Source organism: Aotus nancymaae, unplaced genomic scaffold (assembly GCF_030222135.1).
Source record: "Aotus nancymaae isolate 86718 unplaced genomic scaffold, 86718_ANA_hifiasm-v0.15.2.pri h1tg000036l, whole genome shotgun sequence".
In the NCBI taxonomy this organism is placed as follows: Eukaryota; Metazoa; Chordata; class Mammalia; order Primates; family Aotidae; genus Aotus; species Aotus nancymaae.
Window position 1 is genome coordinate 30,917,117 of NW_026988450.1, and position 26,845 is coordinate 30,943,961.

At 36.3% G+C, this 26,845-nt stretch overlaps 1 protein-coding gene and 1 long non-coding RNA gene across 2 annotated transcripts in view; one reads left to right on the plus strand and one right to left on the minus strand.

Moving 5' to 3' along the window:
• The window catches only part of LOC110568230 (uncharacterized), a 178,214-nt gene that overhangs the window by 64,694 nt on the left and 86,675 nt on the right, over positions 1-26,845 (plus strand). The window lies entirely within an intron of this gene.
• Positions 18,718-22,631, minus strand: LOC105709867 (myelin P2 protein). Its single transcript, XM_012442018.3, has 4 exons — positions 22,495-22,631; positions 20,326-20,498; positions 20,013-20,114; positions 18,718-19,001 (listed from the first exon to the last, which is right to left on the minus strand). Exons 1-4 carry the CDS (start codon positions 22,565-22,567, stop codon positions 18,951-18,953), a joined length of 399 nt encoding a protein of 132 aa, XP_012297441.1. The 5' UTR covers positions 22,568-22,631; the 3' UTR covers positions 18,718-18,950.

Consider the following 26,845-nt stretch of genomic DNA (forward strand, 5'->3'; position numbering starts at 1 on the left):
GCTTGAGGAGAGGAGAGGGAAGAGTGGGGAGAACTTTGTGTTGCAAAAACAAAGATATGTGATCTTTCAGACAGAATTCAAAATAGCTGTTTTGAGGAAACTCAATTAAATTCAAGATAACACAGAAAAGGAATTCAGATTCTATCAGGTAAATGTAACAAAGACATTAAAAATAATTTAAGATACTCAAGCAGAAATTCTGGAGCTGAAAATTCAACTGACATACTGAAGAATGCACTAGGGTCTTTTAATAGCAGAACTGATCAAGCAGAAGAAAGAATTTGTGAGTTCGAACAGGCTATTTGAAAATACACAGGAGAAGAAACAAAAGAAAAAAAAAATAAAAACAATAAAGCATGCCTACAGGATCTTGGATATCAGCTCAGCCTCAGAAAGATAGGGCACCAATTAGAGTCATGAAACTCTCCTTCCAGGCCCTAGCTCCAAAATTACATTTCTAGACACACCTTGTGCCAGAGGCAACCTGCTGCTTTCAAGGGAAGGACCTAGTCCTGGCATGCTCATTACCTGCTAAGAAGAGGCCTTGGTCTCTGAATAGTCAGCAGTGATACCTAGGTAGTATGTTGTGGGTCTTGGGTGAGACTCAGACTCTCCGTCTGGCTGCAGGTGAGACTCAGCACATTCCCAGCTATGGAGGCTATGGGGAGACTCTTTCTTCTTGGGAAAAGCGGAGGGAAAAGTAAAGGGAACTTTGTCTTACACCTTATGTACCAGCTCAGCCACAGAGGGATAAAGAACTAAGTGGGTCCTTAAAGTCCTTGATTCTAAACTTTGTCTCTTAGCATTTATGGATCTCCCCTGGGCCAGAGGGAAGCCCACCATCCTGAAGAGTGAATCCCAGGCAGCATTTATCATAAGCTGACTGAAGAGACCTTAGGCCTTAAGGGAACACTGGTGGTAGTCTGGCAGTACTCCCTGGGGTCCTATAGTGGTAGAAGCCATGGGGCAAGGCTCCCTGCCTTTGGAAATGGAAGGAAACAGTAGGAAGCACTGTGTGTTTGTGGTGCGAATGCCAGCTCAGTCACTGTGCAATAGAACACTAAGCAAACTTCTAAGGCTTTTGACTCCAGTCCCTGGCTTCATCACACCTCTGGACCTGCCCAGGGACTAGTGGAACTCATTGTCCCAAAAGGAAGGTCACAGACCTGGCTGGTTTTACCACCTGCTAATTGTAGAGACCCAGGACCTTCAGCAAACTTAGGTGGTAGCAAGGGAGTGGTTACAGCAGCTCTTGGGTGAGACTCACTGCTGTGCTAGCTTCTGGTTTGACCCAGCACAGTCCTGTGGTAGTGGCCAAAGGGGAGCTTATGTTACACCACCTCCAGCTCCATCTAATCAGAGCAAAGACAAAAACTCTTTGTTTGAGAGAAATTAAGGGAAACGAACAAGAGTCTCTGCCTGGTAATCCAGAGAATTCTTTCAGATCCTGTTTAAGATGTCAAGATGCTATCTCTAGTCTGCAAGAACTACAGTGTTACTGGGTTTGGGGTACCCCTTAATGCAGGTACAATTTAGATCATGATTCCAAGTCCTTTCAAATATCTGGAAAACCATCTCAAGAAAGACAAGTAAAACAAGCCCAGACTGCAATGGCTACAATAAATACCTAAATCTTCAATGCCCACACAGACAAACATCCACAAGTATCAAGATCATCCAGAAAAACATGATCTCACATAATGAACTTAATAAGGCATTGGGGAACAATTCTGAAGAACCAGAGATATGTGACCTTTCAGACAGAGAATTCAAAGTAGCTATTTTGAGGAAACTCAACTAAATTCAAGGTAACATAGAGAAGGTATTCAGAATTCTGTCAGTTAAATTTAACAAAGAGGTTAAAATAATTATAAAGAATCAAACAGAAATTCTGGAGCTGAAAAATGCAACTGATATACTGAAGAATGCATTAGAGTCTTTAAACAGTAGAATTACTCAAGCAGAAGAAAGAATTATTTGTGAGATTGAAGACAGGCTGTTTGAAAATACACAGTCAGAAGAAACAAAAGAAAAAAGAATAAAAAAGCAATAAAGCATGGATCTAGAAAATAGCCTCAAAAGGGGCAAATTCAAGAGTTATTGGCCTTAAAGAGGAGGTAGAGAAAGAGATGGGGCAGAAAGTTTATTTAAAGTAATACTAACAGAGAACTGCCCAAACCTAGAGAAAGATATCAATATCCAACTATAAAAGAAGGTTATAGAACAAGCAGATTTAACTCATAGAAGACTACCTCAAGGTATTTAATAATCAAACTTACAAAGGTCAAGGATAAAGAAAGGATCCTAAATGCAGCAAGAGAAAATGAATAACATACAATGTGCCTGTGATACGTCTGGCAGCAGACTTTTCAGTTTACACCCTGGAATAGTATGTCTGGTGAAAATATCCTTCAAACATGAAGGAAAAACAAAAGACAAACAAACTTCAAGGATTTCATTAACATCAGACCTGTCATACTACAAATTCTAAAGGCAGTACTTTAATCAGAAAGAAAAAAATGTCAATGAGCAATAAGAAATCATCTGAAGGTACAAAACTCACTAGTAAAAGCAAGTATGCAGCGTGTAAACTAATCTTAAGTATGATGTGTAAATTACTGTTAAGTAGAGAGACTAAACAATGAACCAACTGAAAATAATAACTACAACAGCTTTGCAAGACATGGTACAATAAGATATAAATAGGAACAACAAAAGGTTAAAAAGTAGACAGGTGAAGTTAAGGTGTGGAGTTAGTTTTCTTTTTGTTTGCTTGTTTGTTTATGCAAACAGTACCCAAAAAACCAGGAATAGCTATAGTTATACCAGAAAAAATAGACTTTAAGACAAAAACTATAAGAAGGGATAAAGGTCACTATATAACAGTGAAGGGGGTAAATTTGGTAAGAGGATATAACAATTGTAAATGTATATGCACCTAACACTGGAACACCCAGATATTTAAAGAAAATAGTATTAGAATTAGAGAGAGAGGCCCCACTACAATAATAGCTGGAGACCTCAACACCTCACTTTCAGCATTAGATAGATCATCTAAAGAGAAAATTAACAAAGAAACATCAGACTTAATCTGCACTATAAACCAAATGGAACTAATGGATATTTACAGAACATTGCATCCAGTTGCATCCAATGACTGCAGAATACACATTCTTCCTCAGCAGATGGATCATTCTCAAGGATAGACCATATGTTAGGTCACAAAATAAGTCTCAAAACATTCAAAAAATGGAATTAATATCAAGCATCTTCTCTGGTCACAATGATTGAATAAAGCTAGAAATCAATAATGAGAAAATTTGAAACCTACATAAATACATGGAAATCAAACAATATACTCCTGAATGACCAGTGGGTCAATAAAGAAATTAAGAAGAAAATTGAAAATTTTATTGAAACAAATGAAAATGGAAATACAATGTACCAAAACCTATGGGATACAGCAAAAGCACTACTAAGAGAAGGGGTTATAGCTATAAGTGTATACATCAAAAAAGAAGAAAAACTTCAAATAAACAACCTAATAATGCATCCTAAAGAACTAGAAAAGCAAGAGCAAATCAAAACCATAATTAGTAGAAGAAAAGAAATAATAAAGATCAAAGCAGAAATAAATGAATTTGAAATGACTAAAACAATACAAAATGTCAATGAAACAAAAATTTGGTTTTTTGAAAAGTTAAACAAAATTGCCAAACCTTTAGTCAGGCCAACTAAGAAAAAATGATAGAAGACCCAAATAAATAAAATCGGAGATTAAAAAAAAAAGACATTACAGCTGATACTACAGAAATTCAAAGGATTATTAATGGCTACTCTAAGTAACTATGTGCCAATAAATTGGAAAACCTAGAAGAAATGGAGAACTTCTTAGGTACATACAACCTACCAAGGCTGAACCATAAAGAAATCCAAAACCTAAACAGACCGATAATAAGTTATGAGATAGAAGCCACAATAAAAAGACTTCCAGCCAGCAAAGATAAGTCTGGGCCTCAGTGGCTTCACTGCTGAATTCTATCAAACATTAAAAACAATTAAACAAAAAAAAGCAACTAATCCTACTCAAACCATTTTGACAATTAGAGGAGGAGGAGGAAATACTTTCAAATTAATTCTAAAAGTCCAATATTACCCTGATACCAAAGCCAGAAAAAGACATATCCAAAAACAAAAATAAAAAAGGCATAGGCCAATATTGCTAATGAATATTGATGCAAAAATCCTCAACAAAATACTAGCAAACAAAATTCAACAACACATTAAAAAGATCATTCATCATAAATGAGATTTATCCCTGAGATGAAAGAATAGTTCAACATAGGCAGAACAATCAATATGACACATCAACAGAATAAAGGGCATAAACTATATGATCATTTCAATTGATGCTGCAAAACATCTGATAACATTCAACATCCCTTCATAATAAAAACCCTGAAAAAAAAAACCTGGATATAGAAAGAACATACCTCAACATAATAAAACCCATATACAACAAACTCACAACTAGTATAATACTGAATGGGGAAAACCTGAAAGCCTCTCCTGTAAGATCTGGAATATGGCAAGGATGTCCATTGACACCACGGCTATTCAAACATAGTAATGGAGGTTTCATCTAGAGCAATCAGACAAGAGAAAGAAATAAAAAGCATCCAAATTGGAAAGGAGGAAGCCAAATTATCCTTGTTTGAAGATACTATAATCTTATATTTTGAAAAACCTAAAGTTCTCACCAGAAAACTATTAGAACTGAATAAACAAACTCAGTAAAGTTTCAGGATACAAGATCAACATACAAAAATTAGTGGCATTTTTGTATGCCAACTGGGAACAATCTGGAAAAGAAATCAAGAAAGTAATTCCACTTACAATAACTAGAAATAAAATATTTAGAAATTGACAAAAAAGTGAAAGACCTCTACAATAAAAACTATAAAACACTGATGTAAGAAATTGAAGAGAATATAAAAAATGGAAGGATACTATATTTTCAGGTATTGAAAGAATAAATATTGTTAAAACGTTCATACTACCCAAAGCAAGCTATAGGTTTAATGCAATCTCTATCCAAATACCAATACCAATGATATTCTTCACAGAAATAGAAAAAAAAAATTCTGAAATTTACATGGAATGATAAAAGAATTGGAATAGCCAAAGCCATCCTAAGCAAAAAGAACCAAACTGGAGGAATTACATTACCTGACTTAAAATTATAGTACAAAGCTATAGTAACAAAACAGCATGGTACATAAAAACAAACACATAGATTAGTGGATCAGAATAGAGAACCTAGAAATAAATCCATACATCTAGAATGAACTCCTTTTTGACAAACATCCCAAAAATATACATTGGGGAAAGCACAGTCTCTTTAAGAAATTATGCTAAGAAAACTGGATATACATATGCAGCAGAATGAAAGTAGACCCCTATCCCTCACCGCATACCATAAATCCAATAAAAATTTATTAAAGACTTAAATCTAAAACCTCAAACTATGAAACTAGTAAAATAAAACTTTGGGGAAGAGCTTGAGGACACTGGAGTGGGCAAAGACTTCTTGAGCAATATCGCGCAGGCATAGGCAACCAAAGCAAAAGTGGACAAATAAAATCACATCAAATTACAAAGCTTCTGCACAGCAGAAGACAAAATCAACAAAATGAAGATACAATCCACAGAATGTGGATGTTAATTATTTTAAACAATTACTGTATAGTAGAAATAATGTGTTTTTTCCCACTATATTTATTGGGATCAAGAAAGTGGGTGGAGGGGTATGGCAGATCCACCTGATAGCAATGATTTAAGTATGCCCCAAGAATGCAGATGCACCTGATCCATATTAACTGCATGCTTTTTACAAACGAGAGTGGTTCTCCTGTCAAGCCCACTGCCGCTGGACCATCTCTATGTCTCACTCACTGGCTCTGAGTCTCTTCTGTGGCCTCCTGGACATGGTGCTATCCCTGCTGAAGTCAATAGAGATTTCTCAGGACAATTGGTGAGCCAGGCAGGAGGTGGAGAAAACCCCAAGAGTACAGAGATAATGGGATAAGGGAAGGGGTAATCTCTGGGGGAAAATAGGGCTGGCTGTTCACTTTAACATGGGGCTTGATAGCCACTATCCCTGATGGATGGGGCTCACCATGTGAGTACAGGGACACTCTGAAAATACTGGAGTCTGGAAAAACTGTGGCAGGGGACAGATCTACCTGAGTGAAGGTCAGATGCCGAGTTGACTGGCCATTCCTGACTGCACTCCAAGCTGAGGCCGAGCTCACAGTGCAGGCAAGAGTTCATCAATTATAAGTTGAGCTTTGACAAGATAGAGGTGCCAGATTGGCACTGGAGACATTACTGTCCTTCCTGAGGGAATAGGATGGCAAAATGGAGACCCTGGCTTGTTGGGTAGCCTGTTTGAAGGGTCACCAACTCCCATGCCAACAAGATAGGGCTATGATGACTTAATCGTCGTGGGACTCTAAGTCCTGGGACCCAACAGAGAGCTCTACTGGGGAGGAGAATGAGGACTGGGAGGAGCCTGTAGAGGTTCCTGTCCTCTCTGCTCATCCATGGTCACTATTGGAATGGAGACAGCCTGGCCACACCCACAGGAAGTTAGACAAGCAAAACTTGCCCCATCCTAAAAGATTATACACTGCTGTGGAGCTGGTGGAGCTAAGAAATGGGTTCAGGAAGTGGAGGAGGGAGTTGATCATGGAGTGGCTTCTCCGTCTGTGGGACATGGAGGCAGAGGGTAGTGTACGCTCCAGATTTGAGATAAGTAAAATGGCATCTATTATAGACCACTCAGCCCTGAGGCAGCATCTCTGTAGTGCTGAAAATGAGGATCGGGCCATCCCCTTCCTCAGCTGGGTAGTTGTGGGTTACAAGGCAGCCTATCCAAGTGAGGAGGATGTCCTCACATCTCCTTTGCTATGGCAGACTTTGGAGGAATTGCAGTACATCCTCTGGGAATTAGTGGAGAAGCATGCTATGCTGAGCATTGGTGACGTCCCGACAATGAGCTTTTCACTGCTGGCATGAAAGAGCCATCTTATAGTCAACACCCAACCAATAGTATGGTGCATGGGTACCCAATATGAGCCCCTTGATAGGACAGCCAGTGTCTCAAGCAGCCCCAGTGGCCTCTGACTTAGGAGAGATGGAGAAACTCTGTGGGCAAAGGGTGCTTTTGCATCTGGTTGCAATACTTCTCTGCATACCTGGCCCCAGGGAAACTGCAGAAGAATGAAGTGAGAGGAATGTGAGGATCATTCAAAGGAATGCTAGGATGGAGTGTTTGGCAAATGCACCTGACAGTGATAGCTTCGCTTAAGCATATCCCAAGAATGCAGATGCACCCGATCTGTATAAACTGCATGCTTTTTACAAATGGGGGCAGTTCCCGCCCCTTAATGTAAGTCCTCAATAAACCCTATGTCTTGTTTGCTGGCTGTGGGTCTCTTCTTCAGCCTCTTAGACCTGGAGCCATCTCTGTTGAAGTTGATAGGGGTCCAGCGTGACAGCAGCATTAGTGTTCTTGTGGCATTGAGCCATAATTTTACTTTCTGGAGTAATGCCACAAATAGTGATAGCTCTAATTTAATATTTGATGGTATTGCCTTCTTCCTACTTTCTCCAGGGAGGAAAACCTTTCATCAGGATAGATTTACATTCCTTTCTATTCACCTGGGAGTTATTTCAGTTTCTACCTGAGAGTTATTTCAAATATTTTCCCTCATTTCTCACCCACTGCCATGCTGATGACCGGATCATTTTGGTTGAAAGGAGGCAAATGTGCTTTAATTTGGACATTTGCTGACTGTAGAATAGTCTAAAAGTGATCTCACATTTCTACCAGCTGAATCTGCAAAATGGATATAAATCAACAGGAAGGCTGTGTGGATTTCTGATGAACCCTACAGGAATTCTGGGATTCAATGAGCTATAAAGACAGTTCACAAAACACAGAGAATCAAAGGAGTTTTCTTCTGTGCTTTTCTGATGATTCCCTGTGTCCTCCACACCCAAATGTTTTTACACTCACGTGAACATTTCAAAAATCTAAAACCAACATGAATTCTATGCAAGATAAATACAGAGCATGCAATTGGAAATGGTCTCAGAACTGCTGTAATCTATTTTGTTCAGGCAGAAATAAATCTTAATCATACTACTATTTCATAGACTCATTCATTCATCTGTCTTTCATGATTTTTAAATAAGAAAATCCCTGGCTTTCCTGTGGAATTATTTTAGCTGCAATCTCTGGGCTATGCATGTGACTTACCAGAGAAACAGAGAAGCAGAGAGATTTCCTGTTTATACTTTAATATTCCAGGCCTAACTATTTCAAAAGGAAAGAAGGGGAAAATTAGACATGACAGCATACTATAATGACCTTTCATTGTTCCTCTTTGTCTGTGAAATTCCAAGGAAAGGAATTTACCTTGACTAACCTTTGGGAAATTTATCCATCTGTTTGTTTTCCAATTCAGCATGGATGGGTCCTCTGTGTACAGGATACCATGGCTAGAATTGGTGAACTGGTACTCATTCATGCATTTCTCTATTCAGCAAACATTTACAAAGACTCTTCTATAAATCAAACACTGTAGGCTGAAAATTTTTTAAATTTAAAAATTTATATTTTTTTAATCAAACTCTCATTCTAATATTAGAGGTTTAAATAAATTGTTATATTGCAGTGCTAGCAAAGTGAAGAGAATTATTAAATGCACCTCCTTCCATGCAGGTCAAAGATGTCAGAAATGGAATTTTTGTCTCTTGAAGAATGATGAGGGATCTGTGGGATGGGAAACAAGGTGGGGTATGAAAGGAAAATATATAAAATGCTTATCTCTGTTCACATAGAACTTCTGGAAGTGTTGGAAAGCAGACAACTATTAAACAGAAAAGTTCGCAAACAAAATAATTTCAGCATAAAATAGCCAATTATATTAGATACAACAGTATCAAATTTCTCTCCACCAAGAACTTCTGGAAGTGTTGGAAAGTAGACAGCTGTTAAACAGAAAAGTTCACAAACAAAATAATGTTAATTCAATGTCAAATAGTCAATTATATTAGATACAACAGTATCAAATCTATAACTAACTGGGATTTTGGAGATCATCCAGATTAGCCCCTCCTTTAAAGATGGAGAAGCTGGAGCTACGCAATGATGGAATGAGCTGCGTGAGGTCACCCAGCCAGTGAGAAGGGTGAGAGGGTAATAGAACTAGGGTCCAAATCTGTGATTTCAGATGCTGAATAAAACTTAAAGCATCTTACCTAATCTGTTTCCCTTTATTAGTTGGAACAAATCAAAGCTGTGTAATGTATTTAATTTTATTTACTCTATTTTTTTTTACAACCAATTCAGTAGCCCGATAAACAGAAAAGGCTCTCGATATAGTCGTTATTTGGAGCACTCATACAAGAAAGCCACTCAAAATAAAAATTCATGCTGAACGGTGGCTCACGCCTGTAATCCCAGCACTTTGGGAGGCCGAGGCGGGTGGATCACGAGGTCAAGAGATCGAGACCATCCTGGTCAACATGGTGAAACCCCGTCTCTACTAAAAATACAAAAAATTAGCTGGGCATGGTGGCGCGTGCCTGTAATCCTAGCTCCTCAGGAGGCTGAGGCAGGAGAATTGCCTGAACCTAGGAGGCGGAGGTTGCGGTGAGCCGAGATCGCGCCATTGCACTCCAGTCTGGGTAACAAGAGCGAAACTCCGTCTCAAAAAAAAAAAAAAAAAAAAAAAAAAAAAAAATCATGCTGAATATAAAAGTTTGTATTTATGTGTGCTTAGAAATACAGGCATAATAATAACAATATTTTATGTATGGATAACACCTTACATTTTACAAAGTGCTTTCACAAGCATCATATATATATATATATATATATATATATATATATATATATTTTTTTTTTTTTTTTTTTTTTTTTTTTTTTTTGAGACGGAGTTTCGCTCGTTACCCAGGCTGGAGCGCAATGGCGCGATCTCGGCTCACCGCAATCTCCGCCTCCTGGGTTCAGGCAATTCTCCTGCCTCAGCCTCCTGAGTAGCTGGGATTACAGGCACGCGCCACCATGCCCAGCTAATTTTTTGTATTAGTAGAGACGGGGTTTCACCATGTTGACCAGGATGGTCTCGATCTCTTGACCTCGTGATCCACCCGCCTCGGCCTCCCAAAGTGCTGGGATTACAGGCTTGAGCCACCGCGCCCGGCCTTATTTTTTTTTTTTTTGAGACGGAGTTTCGCTCTTGTTACCTAGGCTGAAGTGCAATGGCGCGATCTCGGCTCACCGCAACCTCCGCCTCCTGGGTTCAGGCAATTCTGCCTCATTCTTTTTTTTTTTTTTTAAGACGAGGTTTCACCGTGTTGGCCAGGCTGGTCTTGAACTCCTGACCTCAGGTGATCTGTCCACCTTGGCCTCCAAAGTGCTTGGATTACAGGCGTGAGCCACCACACCCGTCCACATCATATGTTTTTCTTCCATATCAACCGTGTGGCCCATTGTACAAATTAGGTCCATCATGGTCCATTGTACAAATTAGGAAATTGCAAGTTAGAGTTTGTAACTTAATGCCACCCAGGTAATGAGTGGCAAAGCCAGGGTTCAAATCTTTATTTTCCCACTATACTTTCAGTATTCTTGCTTCTCTAATATGTGGAATAAGCAATAAATGCCATGCACCTTCTCATGTCAGCCTTATATTTCGTTAATACTCGCTGTGACCTAGACTTTCCTGGAAACAAAGCAGTTTAGGTAGCTGTATCCCACCTTCAACAGCATACAATCTGAGGAAGATGAGACTGAAATAAATAAAATGAGGCATAATACAAGATAGATTTCAGTAAGTATCTAAATTCATGCTGGTTTTAAGGGTAAGTGTTCCCCAGTTGCCAAATTACATTAAGAAATAAAAGACTATTGGTGATTTATTTTGAAAATCTCCAAACTGTACTATCATCAATTTACACTATACTACTTATATTTATTTAATACAATTTATATGCATTAGTGATGCACTAATTAGCTGGAAAAAATATAATTACGGAAGATCAAGACTAATAGTACTATAATGCCAAATGCCATGTTGTGCAAAAAATTTATGTCCATCTTAAATTCCAACAAAGGAATCATATTATTTAGTTTTCTTAATGTATGAAAAACAGCCTTGTCACAGATGGAGTTTTCAAAACCCTTTCCTGGTAGAAGCATCAATCCTTTGGTGCTACTGAGAAATTCACTCTGTATCACCAGGCCAATTAAAACAGTTGCACAGCAGTTAGTTACAGGGCGGATCTTATGCTCCAAAAAGAGTGCCAAAATTCCAACCCAGATAACTGGGTCCTGAAAACTTTGCATTCCATCTTTGATGTTTTTAGGTAGATAGCAAAATGTGGGAAATGCCATTTAAATGATTAGTTCCATACTCATTTGTTTAATTTGACCTTTTAAAATTCTGCTGAAAAAGGATTTATATTTTGCAAAGGTGTATCATTATATTTATAGCTCTGTTTTCCTTGATCCACACTTTGCTATTTTTAAAGCTTCACTTTTCCATATGCTTTGTCATGAGTAATTGCCAATTGTGTTGCTTCCAGTGGAAATAACAAAGACATAAACAGTTGCTTCCTTAACAAAGCACTTGATTACATCTAAATTGCTTTTAAGGTAGTATTTTTACTATCTACTATTATTTAATATCACATTGGAAACCCTTGGTACTCCTGACTTTGATAACATTTCATTCCATTTTAATAAAGAGCAACACAATAGACTATTCGATTTCTAATTATGGAAGACTTTGGGACAGCGGTGCTTAAACTGGCCACACGTAATCACCTGGGAGGTTAAGAAAAACAGTGTCAAAGAAAGTAATTAGGAGGTTATTAGGCTGAGTACTTTGGGTTCCTACCTAAGCAAACCAAACACAATTTGGTGTAAACAGTAAAATGAAACTTAAGCTTATCCAATCAGAACTGCGAACTAGCATCTAACTGGAGAATCTACCAATCAGAAACCACAAAACCACACACTAACCTCTAACTAGAAATTTTATTAATAAGAAACTGCCAGTTAATCTCCAACTAGGGATGTTCTACTTTAACCAATTAAATATTTTCTATCTTAATTCTGGAATCACCTTATAAAAGTTTTGTCTGATTCCTACCAGATTAGAGCCCACACCACTTGTTGTTTGGGGCTGCCTGATTTTTGAATCACTGTTGGCTCAAATAAATGCTTTAAAATTTTTGTGTGCCTGAGTTTATCTTTTAACAATATTGGTGCCTGGGTCTCACCCATCACCCATGATTTGTAATTCAGTGGGTCTGGGGTGCAATCTTGGTATTTGTATGTTTACAAACTTCCAGGGAATTCTAATGTGCAGATAAGCTTACAGGGTTACAACTTGGACTAAAGAAAATCATCCTAAAAGCTAAGCAGAAGTGCCATTGTTATTATTATTATTATTATTATACTTTAAGTTCTGGGGTACATGTGCCCATCATACAGGATTGTTGCCATGCTGGTTTGCTGCATCCATCCCCTCGTCATCTACATTAGGTATTTCTCCTAATGTTATCCCTCCCCAATCTCCCCACCCACTGCTATACCTTCTCTAGCCCTCCATCCCTCAAGAGACCCCAGTGTGTGATGTTCCCCTCCCTGTGTCCATGTGTTCTCATTGATCAACACCCACTTATGAGTGAAAATATGCAGTGTTTGGTTCTCTGTTTTTGTGTCAGTTTGCTGAGAATGATGGTTTCCAGATTTATCCATGTCCCTACAAAGGACATGAACTCATCCTTTTTTATGGCTGCATAGTATTCCATGGTGTATACATGCCGCATTTTCCTTGTCCAGTCTATTATCAATGGGCATTTGGGTTGGTTCCAGGTATAAGTTAACTTATATTAAACTTGTAAGTTAAACTTAAACATAATAGGATTGCTAAATCTAATGGCAGAGCTACTTTTAGTTCTTTAAGGAATCTCCACACTGTTTTCCATAGTGGTTGTACTAGTTTACATTCCCACCAACAATGTAAAAGTATTCCCTTTTCACTGCAATCATGTCAACATCTATTATTTTTTGATTTTTTTGATTATGGTCATTCTTATGGAAGATCTAGGATTCAAGGGCTGCTGTTGTTGCAGGAATGAGGTGGTCACATTGTGGTTTTGTTTTGCATTTCCCTGATCATTAGTGATATTGAACATTTTTCCATATGCTTGTTAGCCATTTGTATATCTTCTTTTTAGGATTGTCTATTTATGTCCTTAGCTCACTTTTTGATTGGATTGTTTGTTTTCTTCTTGCTGATTTGTTTGAGTTATTTGTAGCTTCTGGACATTAGTTTTTTTGTCAGTTGTATAGATTGTGAAGATTTTCTTCCACTCTGTGGGTTGTCTGTTAACTCTGCTGATTACTTCTTTTTCAGTGCAGAGACTTTTTTGTTTCATTAAGTCTCATCTATTTATCTTTGTTTTTGTTGCATTTGCTTTTGAGTTCTTGGTCATAAAGTCTTTGCCTAAGAAAATGTCTAGAAGGGTTTTTCCAGTGTTATCTTCTAGAATCTTTTTGGTTTCAGGTCTTAGATTTTTAAGTCTTTTATCCATGTTAAGTTGATTTTTACATAAGGTGAGAGATGAGGATCCAGTTTCATTCTTTTACATATGACTTTCCAATTGTCTCAGCACCATTGGTTGAATAGGGTGTCCTTTCTTCACTTCATGTTTTTTGTTCACTTTGTTGAAAATCAGTTGGCTGTATTTGTTTTTATTTCTGGGTTCTCTATTCTGCTCCATTTACTATGTGCCTATTTTTATACCAGTACCATGTTGTTTTTGTGACTATTGCCTTATAACGTAGTTTGAAGTCAGGTAATGTGATGTCTCCAGATACATTCTTTTTGCTTAGTCTTGTTTTCCCTGTGTGGGCTCTTTTTTGGTTTCATATGAATTTTATGATTTTTTTTTCTAGTTCTGTGAAGAATGATGGTGGTATTTTGATGCAAATTGCATTGAATTTGTAGATTGCTTTTGTCAGTATTGTCATTTTCACAGTATTGATTATACCCATCCATGAGTATGGGATGTGTTTCCATTTGTTTGTGTTATCTATGATTTCTTTCAGCAGTGTTTTATAGTTTTCTTTGTGGAGGTCTTTCACGTCCTTGGTTAGGTATATTCCCCAGTGTTTTATTTATTTTGCAGCTATTGTTAAAGGGGTTGAGTTCTTGATTTGATTCTCAACTTGGTTGCGGTTGGTGTACAGCAAGGCTACTGACTTTTGTACTTTAGTTTTATATCCTGAAACTTTGCTGAATTAATCTAACAGTTCTATGATCGTTTTGGATGAGTCTTCAGGGTTTTCAAAGTATACAATCACATCATCAGCAAACAGTGACAGTTTGACTTCCTCTTTCCCGATTTGGATGCCCTTTATTTCTTTCTCTTGGCTTATTGATCTAGCTAGGACTTCCAGTACTATGCTGAATAGAAGTGGTAAAAGTGAGCATCTTTACCTTATTCCAGTTCTCAGGGAGAATGCTTTCAATGTTTCCCCATTCAGTATAATGTTGACCGTGGGTTTCTCGTAGATAGCTTTTATTACCTTAAGATATGTCCTTTGCATGCCAAATTTGCTGAGGGTTTTATGATAAAAGAATGCTGGATTTTGTCAAATGCTTTTTCTGGGTCTATTAAGATAATCAGGTAATTTTTGTTTTTAATTTTATGTGAGATGTCACATTTATTGACTTACATATGTTAAACTATCCCTGCATTCTTGATATGAAACCCACTTGATCATAGTGGATTAGCTTTTTTTTTTTTTTATTGCATTTTAGGTTTTGGGGTACATGTGGTGGATTAGCTTTTTGATGTGCTGTTGGATTTGGCTCCCTAGTATTTTGTTAAGGATTTTTGCATTAATATTCATCAGGGATATTGGTCTGTGACCAGGGCTGAAAACTTGCCCCAGACCACAAGCCACGCCATTGAGAAAGCCAGCTGACTCACAGTGTTTTGGCATCTCAGGGAGCCTGCAGTGGTGATTCAGTTCCCTCAAAGGGTCTGTGGATTCTCTCAGCTTTCCTGGTATGTTCCTGTGGTAGTTTTCGAAGCAAAAGTCTATCCACTGCTCTGTCCATCGGAGGAGGAGCTGCAAGCTAGTCCTGCCTCTAACTGTGTTTTTAACCACCATGTTATATTCAAAAAGAATTAGAGAAGGAAAATTTTATTCTGGTTCTATTTTTGAATATTACAGAACTCAAGTGCTATGGTCTGAATGTTTGTGTACTCCTAAATTTATATGCTGAAATCCTAACTCCCAAGTTGATGGTATTAAGAGATAGGACCTTTAGGAAGGTGATTAGGTAATGGGAGTAGAGCCCTCATGAATGGGACTAGGGTCCTTATAAAAGAAGTCAAAGAAATCTTATTTTCCCCTTCTATCAAGTGAGTATGCAGCCAGAACATACCATCTATGGACCAGGAAACCAGCCCTCAGTAGACACTGAATCTGCCACACCTTGATCTTGGACTTCCCAGTCTCCAGAACTATGAAAAACAGATTTCTGTTGTTTATTAGCTATTCAGTTTATTTTGTTTTGCTTTAACAGCAGCCCAAATTTACTAAAACATCAAGTTTGGTTCTATTTTTTCCTCTCTTATGGTTGTTTTAAAATCTTTTCCAAATCTAACAATTATACGGTTTGCTGAAATGATTATTTTGTCTTGCTTCCTATCAGTATAGTTTGACATTTTCTGTTATAAAAATAAAAAGCACTCATAATTTTTGTATAATAGAGAAATTATATTTATTGAGGAATACATTTTATAATGTATTATTATAAATGTCCAAAAATAGCTACACAGTTTTTAAACTCTTATGGGTTGGAGCCTGAGACAAAACAGCAATAACAACAAATAACAACAATAAACAGAAAACCACGTAACACAGACATTTCTAGGCTGAAAAAGAGAAGAAGTTGCTAAGTTTAGTTTTTTTTTTTAATCATGTTTAGAAATAAATTCCAACTTACAGAAAAAGTTGCAAGAATCATATTATTTCAAAGAAAACACATATACCCTTTAATCAGGTTACTCAGTTGTTAAATTTTACTTCATTTGCTTTATCAATTGCTCTTTCTCTCTCTCTGTATGTATATCAGATTACTCTATTGTTAAATTTTGCCTCATTTGCTTTATTATTTTCTCTCTTTATGTATATATGTGTGTACTATCATACACACAAATGCACACAAATATATGTTTCTGAATTTTTGAGAGAAGATTGCATACAGTATGGCCCATACCTCAAAATACTTTGTGTATTTTCCAAGAATAGGGATATTCTTTTGCTTAATCAAAGCATAATTCTTATCTGATTGACCATATATATTCCAATTTAGCAATTGAATATATATGGTCAATTGTTCTTTGGAGCATTTATGTTACCTCTAATATAGGATTGAGTCTAGTATCACTTAACTATATTTAGTTGTCAGGTGTTTTAGTATAATTTAATCTGAAACATTTCTACAACCCTTCGTCTTCTATGACATTGCTATTTTTAAAGAATTCAGTGAAAACACCCTGTATTTTTTTTTTTTCTGACAAAACACACTTCATTTGGAGTCTGCCTAATGTTTTCTTATGATTAGATTCAGATATGGATTTCTGGTCAGAATACTCCATAAGTGATGCTGTTTCCTTCTCAGTATGTCACATTTGAAGGCACATGTTGAACATTCACCCTTTATTGGTGAGGTTAATTTTGATAACCCAGTCAAGAGGTTGTCCTTTTTTTTCCATTGCATAGTCACTATTCTTTACCCAGAAACTAACAAGCAACCTGTGAGGAGATACTTTAAGCCCAGATTAGTATCCTAATATCCTGCTTCTAATCAAAATTTTCCCCTAGCTTTAGCATTCATTGATAATTCTTGCCTGAGCCATATTTACTGTGATGGTTGAGAAATGATGGTTTTCCAATTCCAGAACTCCTTCAACTCACATTGACCAGCTGGCCCATGACATTCTATTGTAAAGGAGAAACCTTATCATCTATCTATCTATCTATCTATCTATCTATCTATCTATCTATCTATCTATCTGTCTATCTGTTATCTATCTATCATCTACCTGTCATCTATTATATCAGTATGGATTCATGGATTTCTGCTTTTTTCCCATTGGTTTATAATTTATCATTTTTTTCAATTATTTTGCTCTCAAATTGGCTCAAGTTTGGCCAATGGGAGCCCCTTTCAAGCTGGCTCTATGTTTTGGAAATATACCTCTATTTTTTTTTTGAACATTACTTTTTAGCATAACAAGATATTTCAGGCTCATCTTTTTTCTACCTTGCCCTTGCTTTGGAATCAGCCATTTCTCCAAGTAGCCCTGGTTCCTTTTAGTGGCAAATTATTTTAGACATGAAGATCTGAGTATCAAGTATATTCATTTCTGCTGGGGTGTTTTTGTGTCTAAGTCCTTTTGGCAGATAGAACTAGAAAATATATGCATGTGTATACACATTCATACACACATAAATACATGTCTATTATCAAGTGCATGTATATGCAATTATAATACATATACACGTGCATATACATGATTTAGAAATTATGAATTTATATTGCTTCTATTCCATTCCCACTTGGTTCTTTCTTGCCTTCCCTCATTCAATATTTGTATGTTCCTTTTTCCACAGTGAACATCCTGACTCCCATCAACATCAACATGTTTTCTCATTTGTTCAATCATATAATACATCTGAAATAGTTTTATTATTACTTGGGCACAGTGCAATGGCCCCCATTCTTGCCTGTCGAATATTACTGCACCTATGCCTATATGACTAGTTATTTATTCAAAATAAAGGAACTCCTAAGTTTACAAAAAGTCTTGTACAAAAATGTTTGTAGCAGCTTTATTCATAGCAGCCAAAAATTAGAAATAGCATTATCTTAATAATAGAATGGAAAAACTGTGATATATTCATACAATGGAATAATACTTGGTAATAAAGAGAAACAAACTACAGCTGCATGCAACAATATGGAGGAATCTCAAAAACATTGTGCTGAATTTTTAAAAAGCAAACAAAAAAGAATACATGATGTATAATTCCGTTTACATGAAAAGGCAAAATGAATCTATGTGATAAAAACCAAACCACTACTTGCTTTTGGTAGGGGTGGAACAGAAGAGGACACTGATTGGGAAGAAGCAGAAGGAAACGTACTAGGATTAAGAAAATATTTTGTATCTTGATTGAGATGTAAGTTATATGGGTGCTTGCATTTGTCACAGTGGATTGAACTCTACCCTTAATATATGTGCATTTAACTATCTATAAATTATCCTTTAATTTAAAAAAGTTGGCTTGGAGTAGCGGCTATCCCTTTTAGCTGGGACTACAACTCTTTACTTCAAAATAGCTCATTTTCCTAGCTTGCCTGATTTCTGATGCTCCTTCCCCATAACTCTCCTGGCCCCTGTCAGCATTTGAGCTCGCTACCCTGATCAATACTTGATTTCCTTTTCCTGACATATAATATCCTTTTAATTTTCATTTCAAGTACACAAAGTACAACATAGGTTAGAATTTTATAGTTAATTAAATGACATCATCAACTGTTTGGGTCTGGTCAATATATATGCTTTAATGTAGTAATGACATGCATGCACATTAAAAATCTTTAAATAACATTGAATTTTAGATTAATTCTCAGTTTAGGCCTTTGCCTATCTGATATATAAAGACAAAAGCACAAAAGCAAAAACAAACGTTTGCAGCGTATTCAGGTTTTGCCAATGGAAGTAATTGATTTCCATTATTAAATGATCAAAAACCACTTCAGTGAGGAAACAATTTTTCAGACCTTCTCATAGATTCTGGTGCACACCACACCCTTCATTTTACATTCCTTAAAAAAGAGAGAGGTTAATTGAATATCTCAAATTCAAACCAGAGAACCAAACATTTGTAATAAAAATAGAAATTCAAAATAAACTCATAAGATTCATTAGAAATAATATCAGTATGTCAGTCTCCAGTAATTTAGAATTATTAATATTCAGAATTAACTCAGAATTGAAATAGAAGAAACAATTTAAAAGTTGGTCTGTTACTGTAAAGGAATTTTTGTAAGTGGCGAGTTTTTATGTATAATTCATTTGTGTTTGAATCTACTAAGACAGTGCTTTTCAAAACTGTCTACATATTTGTGTTATTTGGGGAACATTTAAACATAGTGATGGCTCCTCCTCCCCCAAGAGATTTACATTCAATTATCTGTTTGGGGCCCCCCATATTAGTATTTACTCCCCATGTAAACCTGTTGTGTAGCACGGGCTAAGAACTACCGTACTAAAGAAACTTTTGAAAGTACACAAATCTATTTACATTCAATGTGTGTGTTAATTAGTGAACATAAAGCCTTAACCCTAAAAAAAAAAACATCAAAGGTCACCACATGCAACCTTTGTCATTATTCTCATCTGCCAACAGAAGTCTCCAATGAGCTCAGCTTGCTTTATTGACATGGTTTATTCTAAGTTGCTATGCAAAATGATTGGATATCTGCAAATAGTCTACAAATGAGCCTTGCAGACTATATTTTGCTTGTAAAATTTAGACTCATTTTCTTCTGAGTCTAAACTAGTAAGATTTACCTAAACTTTCTTTAATTTTACTACCATTTTTAGGTATTTTTATTTCTAAAATAACAAATGGACTTTTTTATTTCTAAAATCATGGGTCAATACTTGAAGAAGAGCCTGTAATAGTTTAAATATCACTTAAACGTTAACTCTTACTTTATTCTTAATCATTTTTATCCATCTATATTCCAAAGAACAAAGAGTACTTTGAAAATAATATAATCAAGTTATTTATATAGCATTATTTCTGTATTTAGAAGTGAAAATACTCTTACCACTACCATTTTCCCATTCACCAGCTTTCTCTTTATGGTTGTCTCTTTGCCATCCCATCTCTGCACTTGATTCAGTGATCCTCTCTCCAGGGTTATGATGCTCTGCAAAGAACAGGTCATGCAATTGACTTGCCTGAGATTTGTTGATCAAAGCAGCAGTTCATTCAGTACTGAATCATTTTCATAATAGATGTCTCAGGTGGTACACTCCTTTTCATCAGAATAGAGTCTACCCTTTTAAACACTAGCAGGAATATTCCTCTTTCTCAAGCAGCCCACTGGGCCAACTTTGAAGAGAAACATTAAAGATTACCTTGGCCTTTCTATTGTCAGCTGTGGTTTCTTCAAATTCCTGGCCTAGCTTGAAGGAGATCTCTGTATTTTTAAAGGTACTTTCAGTTCGTATAGTTATAATATCTCCTTTCTTGCTGATGATCACACTGGGTTTGGCCAAATTTCCCAGTTTTCTGGTGGCTAACCCCACACCTGAAAATTAAGATAGTGTTAGAATTATGTTGCCCAAGACAGCATACCCGAAGAGACTGTGGTGGCCACATCTATGCTGGGTGGTGCCGCAGGTGTGTTGATGGCAGGTGGTATCACTTATTACTAGGGATCTCCTCCCATGTTTCACTCCCAATGGAAATACATGCCCAGAACCCAAACATTTTAGGTTTTGTTACTACAGAAGTAATGTCTGCAGATTTTTAAAAGTAAAAATTTCCAGCTGAAATAATGCATGTCATCCATTTTTATTATATCCAATCCTATTCCCCATTGAAAATTACTAATTATAGATTTGCATAAATCATTATAGAGATTTTAGTTTGTACATTCAAATACTATAGATATTTTTTAAAATGCGACTATAGCATATATATATTGTTCCATATTTTCTCTCAATACTATATTATAGATGTGGAGAAGTATTCCCCTCATATTTTTGATAGACTCTCACTTCTGAAATTTTGTAGCTTCTTTATCTAGCTGGTAGAAAAAAACTAACCATCTACCTTTGAGATCTATATTATTACAACTGATCATAGAGAAATAAAATAATTTTAAAACAAAACTTCTATATTTCAAAAATAAAATTAAACTCTTAAGTTTATTACTATTATCACTAAGACTATAAAATATATGGAAAAGGAAAAATGTCAAATAAAAAATATATGAAAGAAAACTAGTTTCCCAGGACGTCTCAATGCTTGGACATACTTTTTCCAGTTAAAAAGATCCCAAACTTTTATATACTAAATAAGAAGTTAAGCATTATAGCCAATAAACTATACCCTATATTCTTTCTTCGAATTCTGATTAATCTTTTGTTATTTTAGGACAATGTTTTTCAAGTTAAATCATAATCTCTGGGGCAATGCCTGAGAATTTATATTTACCAAATCCCAAAATATCCTTTTGCACACTAAAATTGGAAAACAATGAAATTAGAGAATCCTTCACTGAGACTTTCTCTTATTTGGCTTCTTCCTCCGTTGTAAAGTGAATTCTTTAAATCTAACACATCTCCCAGTATAAATTTATGCCCATAAGTTCTCATAGTGTTCCAGGCAACAATGACATTACTTTGTTCATTTTACCTAAAATAGAATATTTTATACAAGCTTTCTGAACAGCTAAGTAAAGCAGTAGACACTTTGACAAGTACAGCAACCTTAGGTCACTGGCATCACTCTTTGTTATGTTTATATAGTTCTGAAGATTCCCCAAAACTCTTCATATCTATTGTGTTATATTGATGGGACATACTCTAGAAATCATATAAAATAAAATTGTTGTAACTAATAACTAGGATTTTCATCTCCATTCACTCCTCCAACTCCAGGAACATCTGACGTTCATGAAATTGAGTTTGAATTCACTGCCACACCTCCAGTTCTTTTTCTCTCGGTAACTTCCCTAGGCTATGAACATAATATTTTAGGAAGTATTTTTGTTTTTCAAACTCTCTGTATCTACATGATTGTGTAATAAATAACAACCTAAAGGTAGAGAGAAAAACCTGTTAGTTTAGCTCAAAATTAAAATTTTAAATTGAGGTTTTCTAGGATCTGCAATATATTCGATTCCTTATTTTATGAACACCTAAGTTGCTATAAACCTAGCTCTCAGAAAAGCCAGAAAATGGATTGACCATGCTTTTAAGCTTTCTTTTCTTTGGGTCTGCAACCAAAATTTTGCATGTCAAAATAGTGCATTTCTTGGTATGAAATTGCCCTTGAAATCAGTGGGAGTTCCATGAATTTGAGTAGCTCTCTCATTTAAGTTAAAGTCTATAAAAATTACCACAAATAAAATGCAAATAAATTATCTGAATGACACAACAAAAGACTAATCCTAAAAGAAGATTGTACTGCAGGCTGTGCAAACTTCCCCAGTCTCCTGTTAAAGGTGTTAGATGAAAATGTCATGTAGTTTTCTTAAAAACGGACTTTTCAGCAGAACAACAAAGAACATTTCTTACCCAGAGCTTTCATGTAATCGTCAAAGTGCTCACTAGAGACAAGTTTCCAGGTGCCCAGGAATTTGTTGCTCATCGTGATGGGTGAGAGCTCAACACAGTTCTAAGTGGGATGCAGGAGATTCAGATAAGATGCTGAGGCCTCAGAAGATTCTTTTCAAGGAAGCCCAGAGCATGTGACTCTTAGAGAGACCCAATGGGGAGAGGCAGTGTCGGGACTAAGCAATGAATGGCTTTTCAATGACCAGCTGCCCACCCAATAGGATAAAAGAAAACCCCACATAATACTTCCTTTTGTCTCCAGAAAAATTTATAAAATGAATGAGATTACTATTTGAACCTTCAAAAATTTTTTCATCGATCTTACATTTATAAGAAGGCTTAGGCCCTTCATGCTTCGGAAGAGACTGCATGAATTATTGTCGTGAATGAATGTGTGTGTGTTTAGGCATGTCGGTCACTCTCAATCCTGAGTCTGCACAATTAAGAATTCTTATTGAAAGGGAAGAAAGAGAGGAAAATATCTGTAAGTGTTATGATAACAGTCTCAAATATGTTGTGGGAGAGAAATGGAAGGGAGCAGTGTGAGGAAGTATTCATAGGTAAGAAGGCTTGGCATAGTTCACATATCCCAGGCAGGCAGAGTAGGCAGACAAAGAGGTCAGTCTATTGCAGCAGAGCACAGAAATTGTATTCATGTGATGAAACAAGAAGTAGCACTATAACATGTTCTTTGACCACAGCAAAGATTTTCATCTAAAAGTACTTAAAGTCTGAACTAAGCAGGTTTCTGGCAACTATAACCACTTTGTGTTTAAGTCATTTAAAATGAATCTACAATTTTATAAAAAGAAGATTTTTTATAGGAAGAGTACTAATGTATATTGAGAGCTCACCACGGGCCAGACACTTTGCTAAGTGCTTAGTACAGGTGATCTCACTTAATTATATCACTAACTCCAAGAGTTAGGAACTATTATTATATCCATTTTACCAAAGAGAAAAACGAGCTTGGGAGACATTAGATAAATTGCTTCCAAAATTTGAATAAGGAGAGGACAGGTTTGAACCCAGCATTGTCGCCAGTGCCCGGGTTCTGAACCATGATCTTACCCTGCTTCTATTATATATCATACATGCTACATCCACAGAGGCCCTGGCCGGAGATCACCTGATGCTGATAGCACCACGATTGTCTAGCAACACTCATGCTCATTTCAAAAATCAAGAGAGGTAAAAATCAAGAGATCCAGCCTACTATATTATATCAAAACCCCAGTCTTTGACCAAGGGGAACAAATGTAAATCCACTGAGAACATAAGTGTTGCTCTTAAGAATCTCTAATTACTGCTATATCTTTTCCTAGCAGATTTTTTTTTTTAATTAACCTTAGCATTGATTCTGACTGTGAGACAACTGATATTACCAGGTTTTCACATTTAGTAAACAGGTTGGCACTGTTTATAAGAACAAAAATATGATGAATTTGCTCATTACAGTTAGAAGCGTCGGCAACGAGGACTGAGGAAACCCAGTCCCATAGTTCTTATGATCAGTAATTTTATTCTTCTAAACTTCTTTCTCCCTTCTCCCTCCCCTGTCTTCTCTTTCTTTTCTTTTTCATACACTCTGGAGACACAGAAAGAACAGACTTGGGAGATAACTGTCACTCATTCCTTCATTTGGTCTTTCCTTTAGTCAGTGGTAAAAGCAGGCAATTGTTTCCATGTTCAGTATGACCTAATCTTATTATGATACTAGGAACATGCCTGTAAGATGATTCTAAGATTCATTGTACATTATCTCACAAGCATAAATTCAGACAGTTATTCAACATATATTTCTTGAACTGTGATAGTGCTAGAGATAATATGATGAGTGAAATAGCAACAGTTCCTGCCCTCATGAGCCTTATACTCTAGTTAGTAAGACAGACATTAAATGAACAATCAAGACACCTGATATCCGATTATTATTTTTTTATCATTTGCAGATGGATACTGTGAAAATGCCATTAAGAGCCCACTGACTATTACTATCTAGGAAGACACCTTATGAAATTTCTTAGGCACCATTATGAGACTAATGATCTGATTTATCTTCAGAAGTCAGCCTCTAGAGCAATGGGTACCTTTCCCAGACAGTTATTTAGCATAAAGTGACAATGACACTTCAGAGCTGATAACCCCTTTTCATGTTTCAAATAAGTGTTTTTCTCTAAGTTTAACAATGTCAAGATTAAAATTGCTTTCTTAATACAAACCATTTCATGCAACTTTCTTGGCTACCAGTGGATATTTGGTCTTTTGGTTACTATGGTGACAATTGCATTTACGAAGCCCCAAAGGTAGTTAATAGTTTTTCTTTTTTGTTGAATGGCAATAAAGAGAGGAAAGAAGTAGTTTGTGATTCCTCCAAACAATTCAGCTAGCAGTGTTTGTTTGTTTTCTTTTGCTAGGATCTAACACACATGGCCTCTTTTCCAAAGGCTAGTCTAAGATTTCACATCATTATTGGTAATAGAACACCTGAGGACTGGAGTTACTCATTCACTAGGGAGTAAATAAAAGACATGATTTATGCATCTGAGTTTTTTCTCTGGTCACGATAACATTTTAAGTCATTAAGCCTGTTTTGCTACTCATTTGTATTTTCTTTAGAGAAAAGGTAATGCTAACACTTTCCAGATACAGGACATCCAAGTAGATTGTACTTCTGGTATTAGCACTAAGAGGTGTAGGAGACACTATTTAGGACTCAGCCATTTGCTCCACATTGCTATGGGAGAAAGGAATCCCTTAAAAATAATTCACTTCAAAACATTGTAAAAAATGTGTGTGTATGTGCCTAGCTTAATTTTATCAGGAGAAAATACAAACTCAAAAATTCAGGTGATTTTCTAATCATGTGGTATCCGGGTAGCCTACTTTGTGTTCTGCTTTGTTTATTTGATTGTGTCTTACAATTTTTTTAAACAATTAAGATGGTATGATGGCTTGAAAATGTAATTTACATATGAACTTTTTACATATATATATTTCAAACTAAGTAAATTTAAATCAGATAATTAATTAAATTCATGTTTAAACAGTGTTTTTTTTTAAATTCATGCCAATCCATTTCTCATTTCCTCAAATAACTGAAAACTAGATTTTTTAAAGTTAAATTCCAGCTTATTACATGCTCATGACAGGAGATAAACTGTAAAAATTAAATCTCTTAAATTTCACACTTATTCAGAGCAATATTAGCTACTGTAATACACTCCAGGATTTCAGTGGCTTATCTTGGAAGTTTATTTCTTGCTTGACATCCAGTACAGTATAAGGGCTCCTGGTCTATAGGTAGCTGTTCTCCATGAGGTGAACATGAGGCCTTGGATTCATTCATCTTGTGCCTATACCATGCTCTCAGGTTTCAAAATCCTCTTCTCCAAGCAGTCAGGCACAGATTTCCTTGACCCAGAAGTGGCACGTATCATTTCTACTTGGTTTCTAATGCAAAATTGTCATAAGGCCCCATGGAGACAGGGGAGGGACTGTGCAATGCAGTGCCTGGCTGGCAGACTCTTTCTAGCAACAATGCTATACTATGGAAGCATAACCCCAGGATTCTACTGGGTAATTAACCATCTCTGTCACAGTGGCGTTCAAATTGTGGTACATTGTGTTCTGACATTATTTCTTAAGAAGACAGAACGTGATAATGAATTTGGAAGTAAGTTCTCATTTAGCTTTATCACTTACTATAATACATAGATTTCATTTGGGTTGAAGTTTTATTATCTATAAAATATTGATTGTTTTGAGGATCAAGAAAGATAACTTTTGGGAAATTGTTTTGTAACTTACATATTGAAAGGTATTATTTTTAATAAGCATCTACTCATATTCAAACTCTGTTTTACAAAGTAAACTAGAATCCATAATCCCTGCTCATTTTTCTCAATGAGTTGCTCTAAGCTTTCTTCTGCTGAGACCCTCTTGATCTCTTTTTCTGCTCACTGTTTTAATGCACATACTCAACAATTACATTGTTCCTACTCTTTGCATTCTAATTTCCTTATAACCTCAGAAGGGGATCTAGGAAAAATGAGAAGACCTGAGAGATTTTCTGTGTCAGTCCTTTTTATAAGGTTTCATTTACCCTCAACACAACCCTGAGAAGTAAGTAAGTCTCTATTTTGCAAAGGAGAAAATTTAAGTGATTAAGCAACTCATACATGGTCATGTAGCTGCCAATGGCAGAGGCAGTATTCCAGTCCAGGTCTCACTGGTCCTCCAACCTCATTCCATTTCACTGCGTGCATCTGTGGGACAACAGGTGAGTTCCATTCTATCAGTGAGGCTGGTA

What these genes read in the sequence shown, in the direction of transcription:
- LOC105709867 (XM_012442018.3), bottom strand. Translation starts at nt 22,567, where the DNA reads ATGAGCAACAAATTCCTGGGCACCTGGAAACTTGTCTCTAGTGAGCAC. An exon ending in CGATTACATGAAAGCTCTGG is followed by an intron (nt 20,499 to 22,494) that starts GTAAGAAATGTT and finishes CTTAATTTTCAG; the next exon opens with GTGTGGGGTTAGCCACCAGA. An exon ending in CTGACAATAGAAAGGCCAAG is followed by an intron (nt 20,115 to 20,325) that starts GTAATCTTTAAT and finishes TGTTCTTTGCAG; the next exon opens with AGCATCATAACCCTGGAGAG.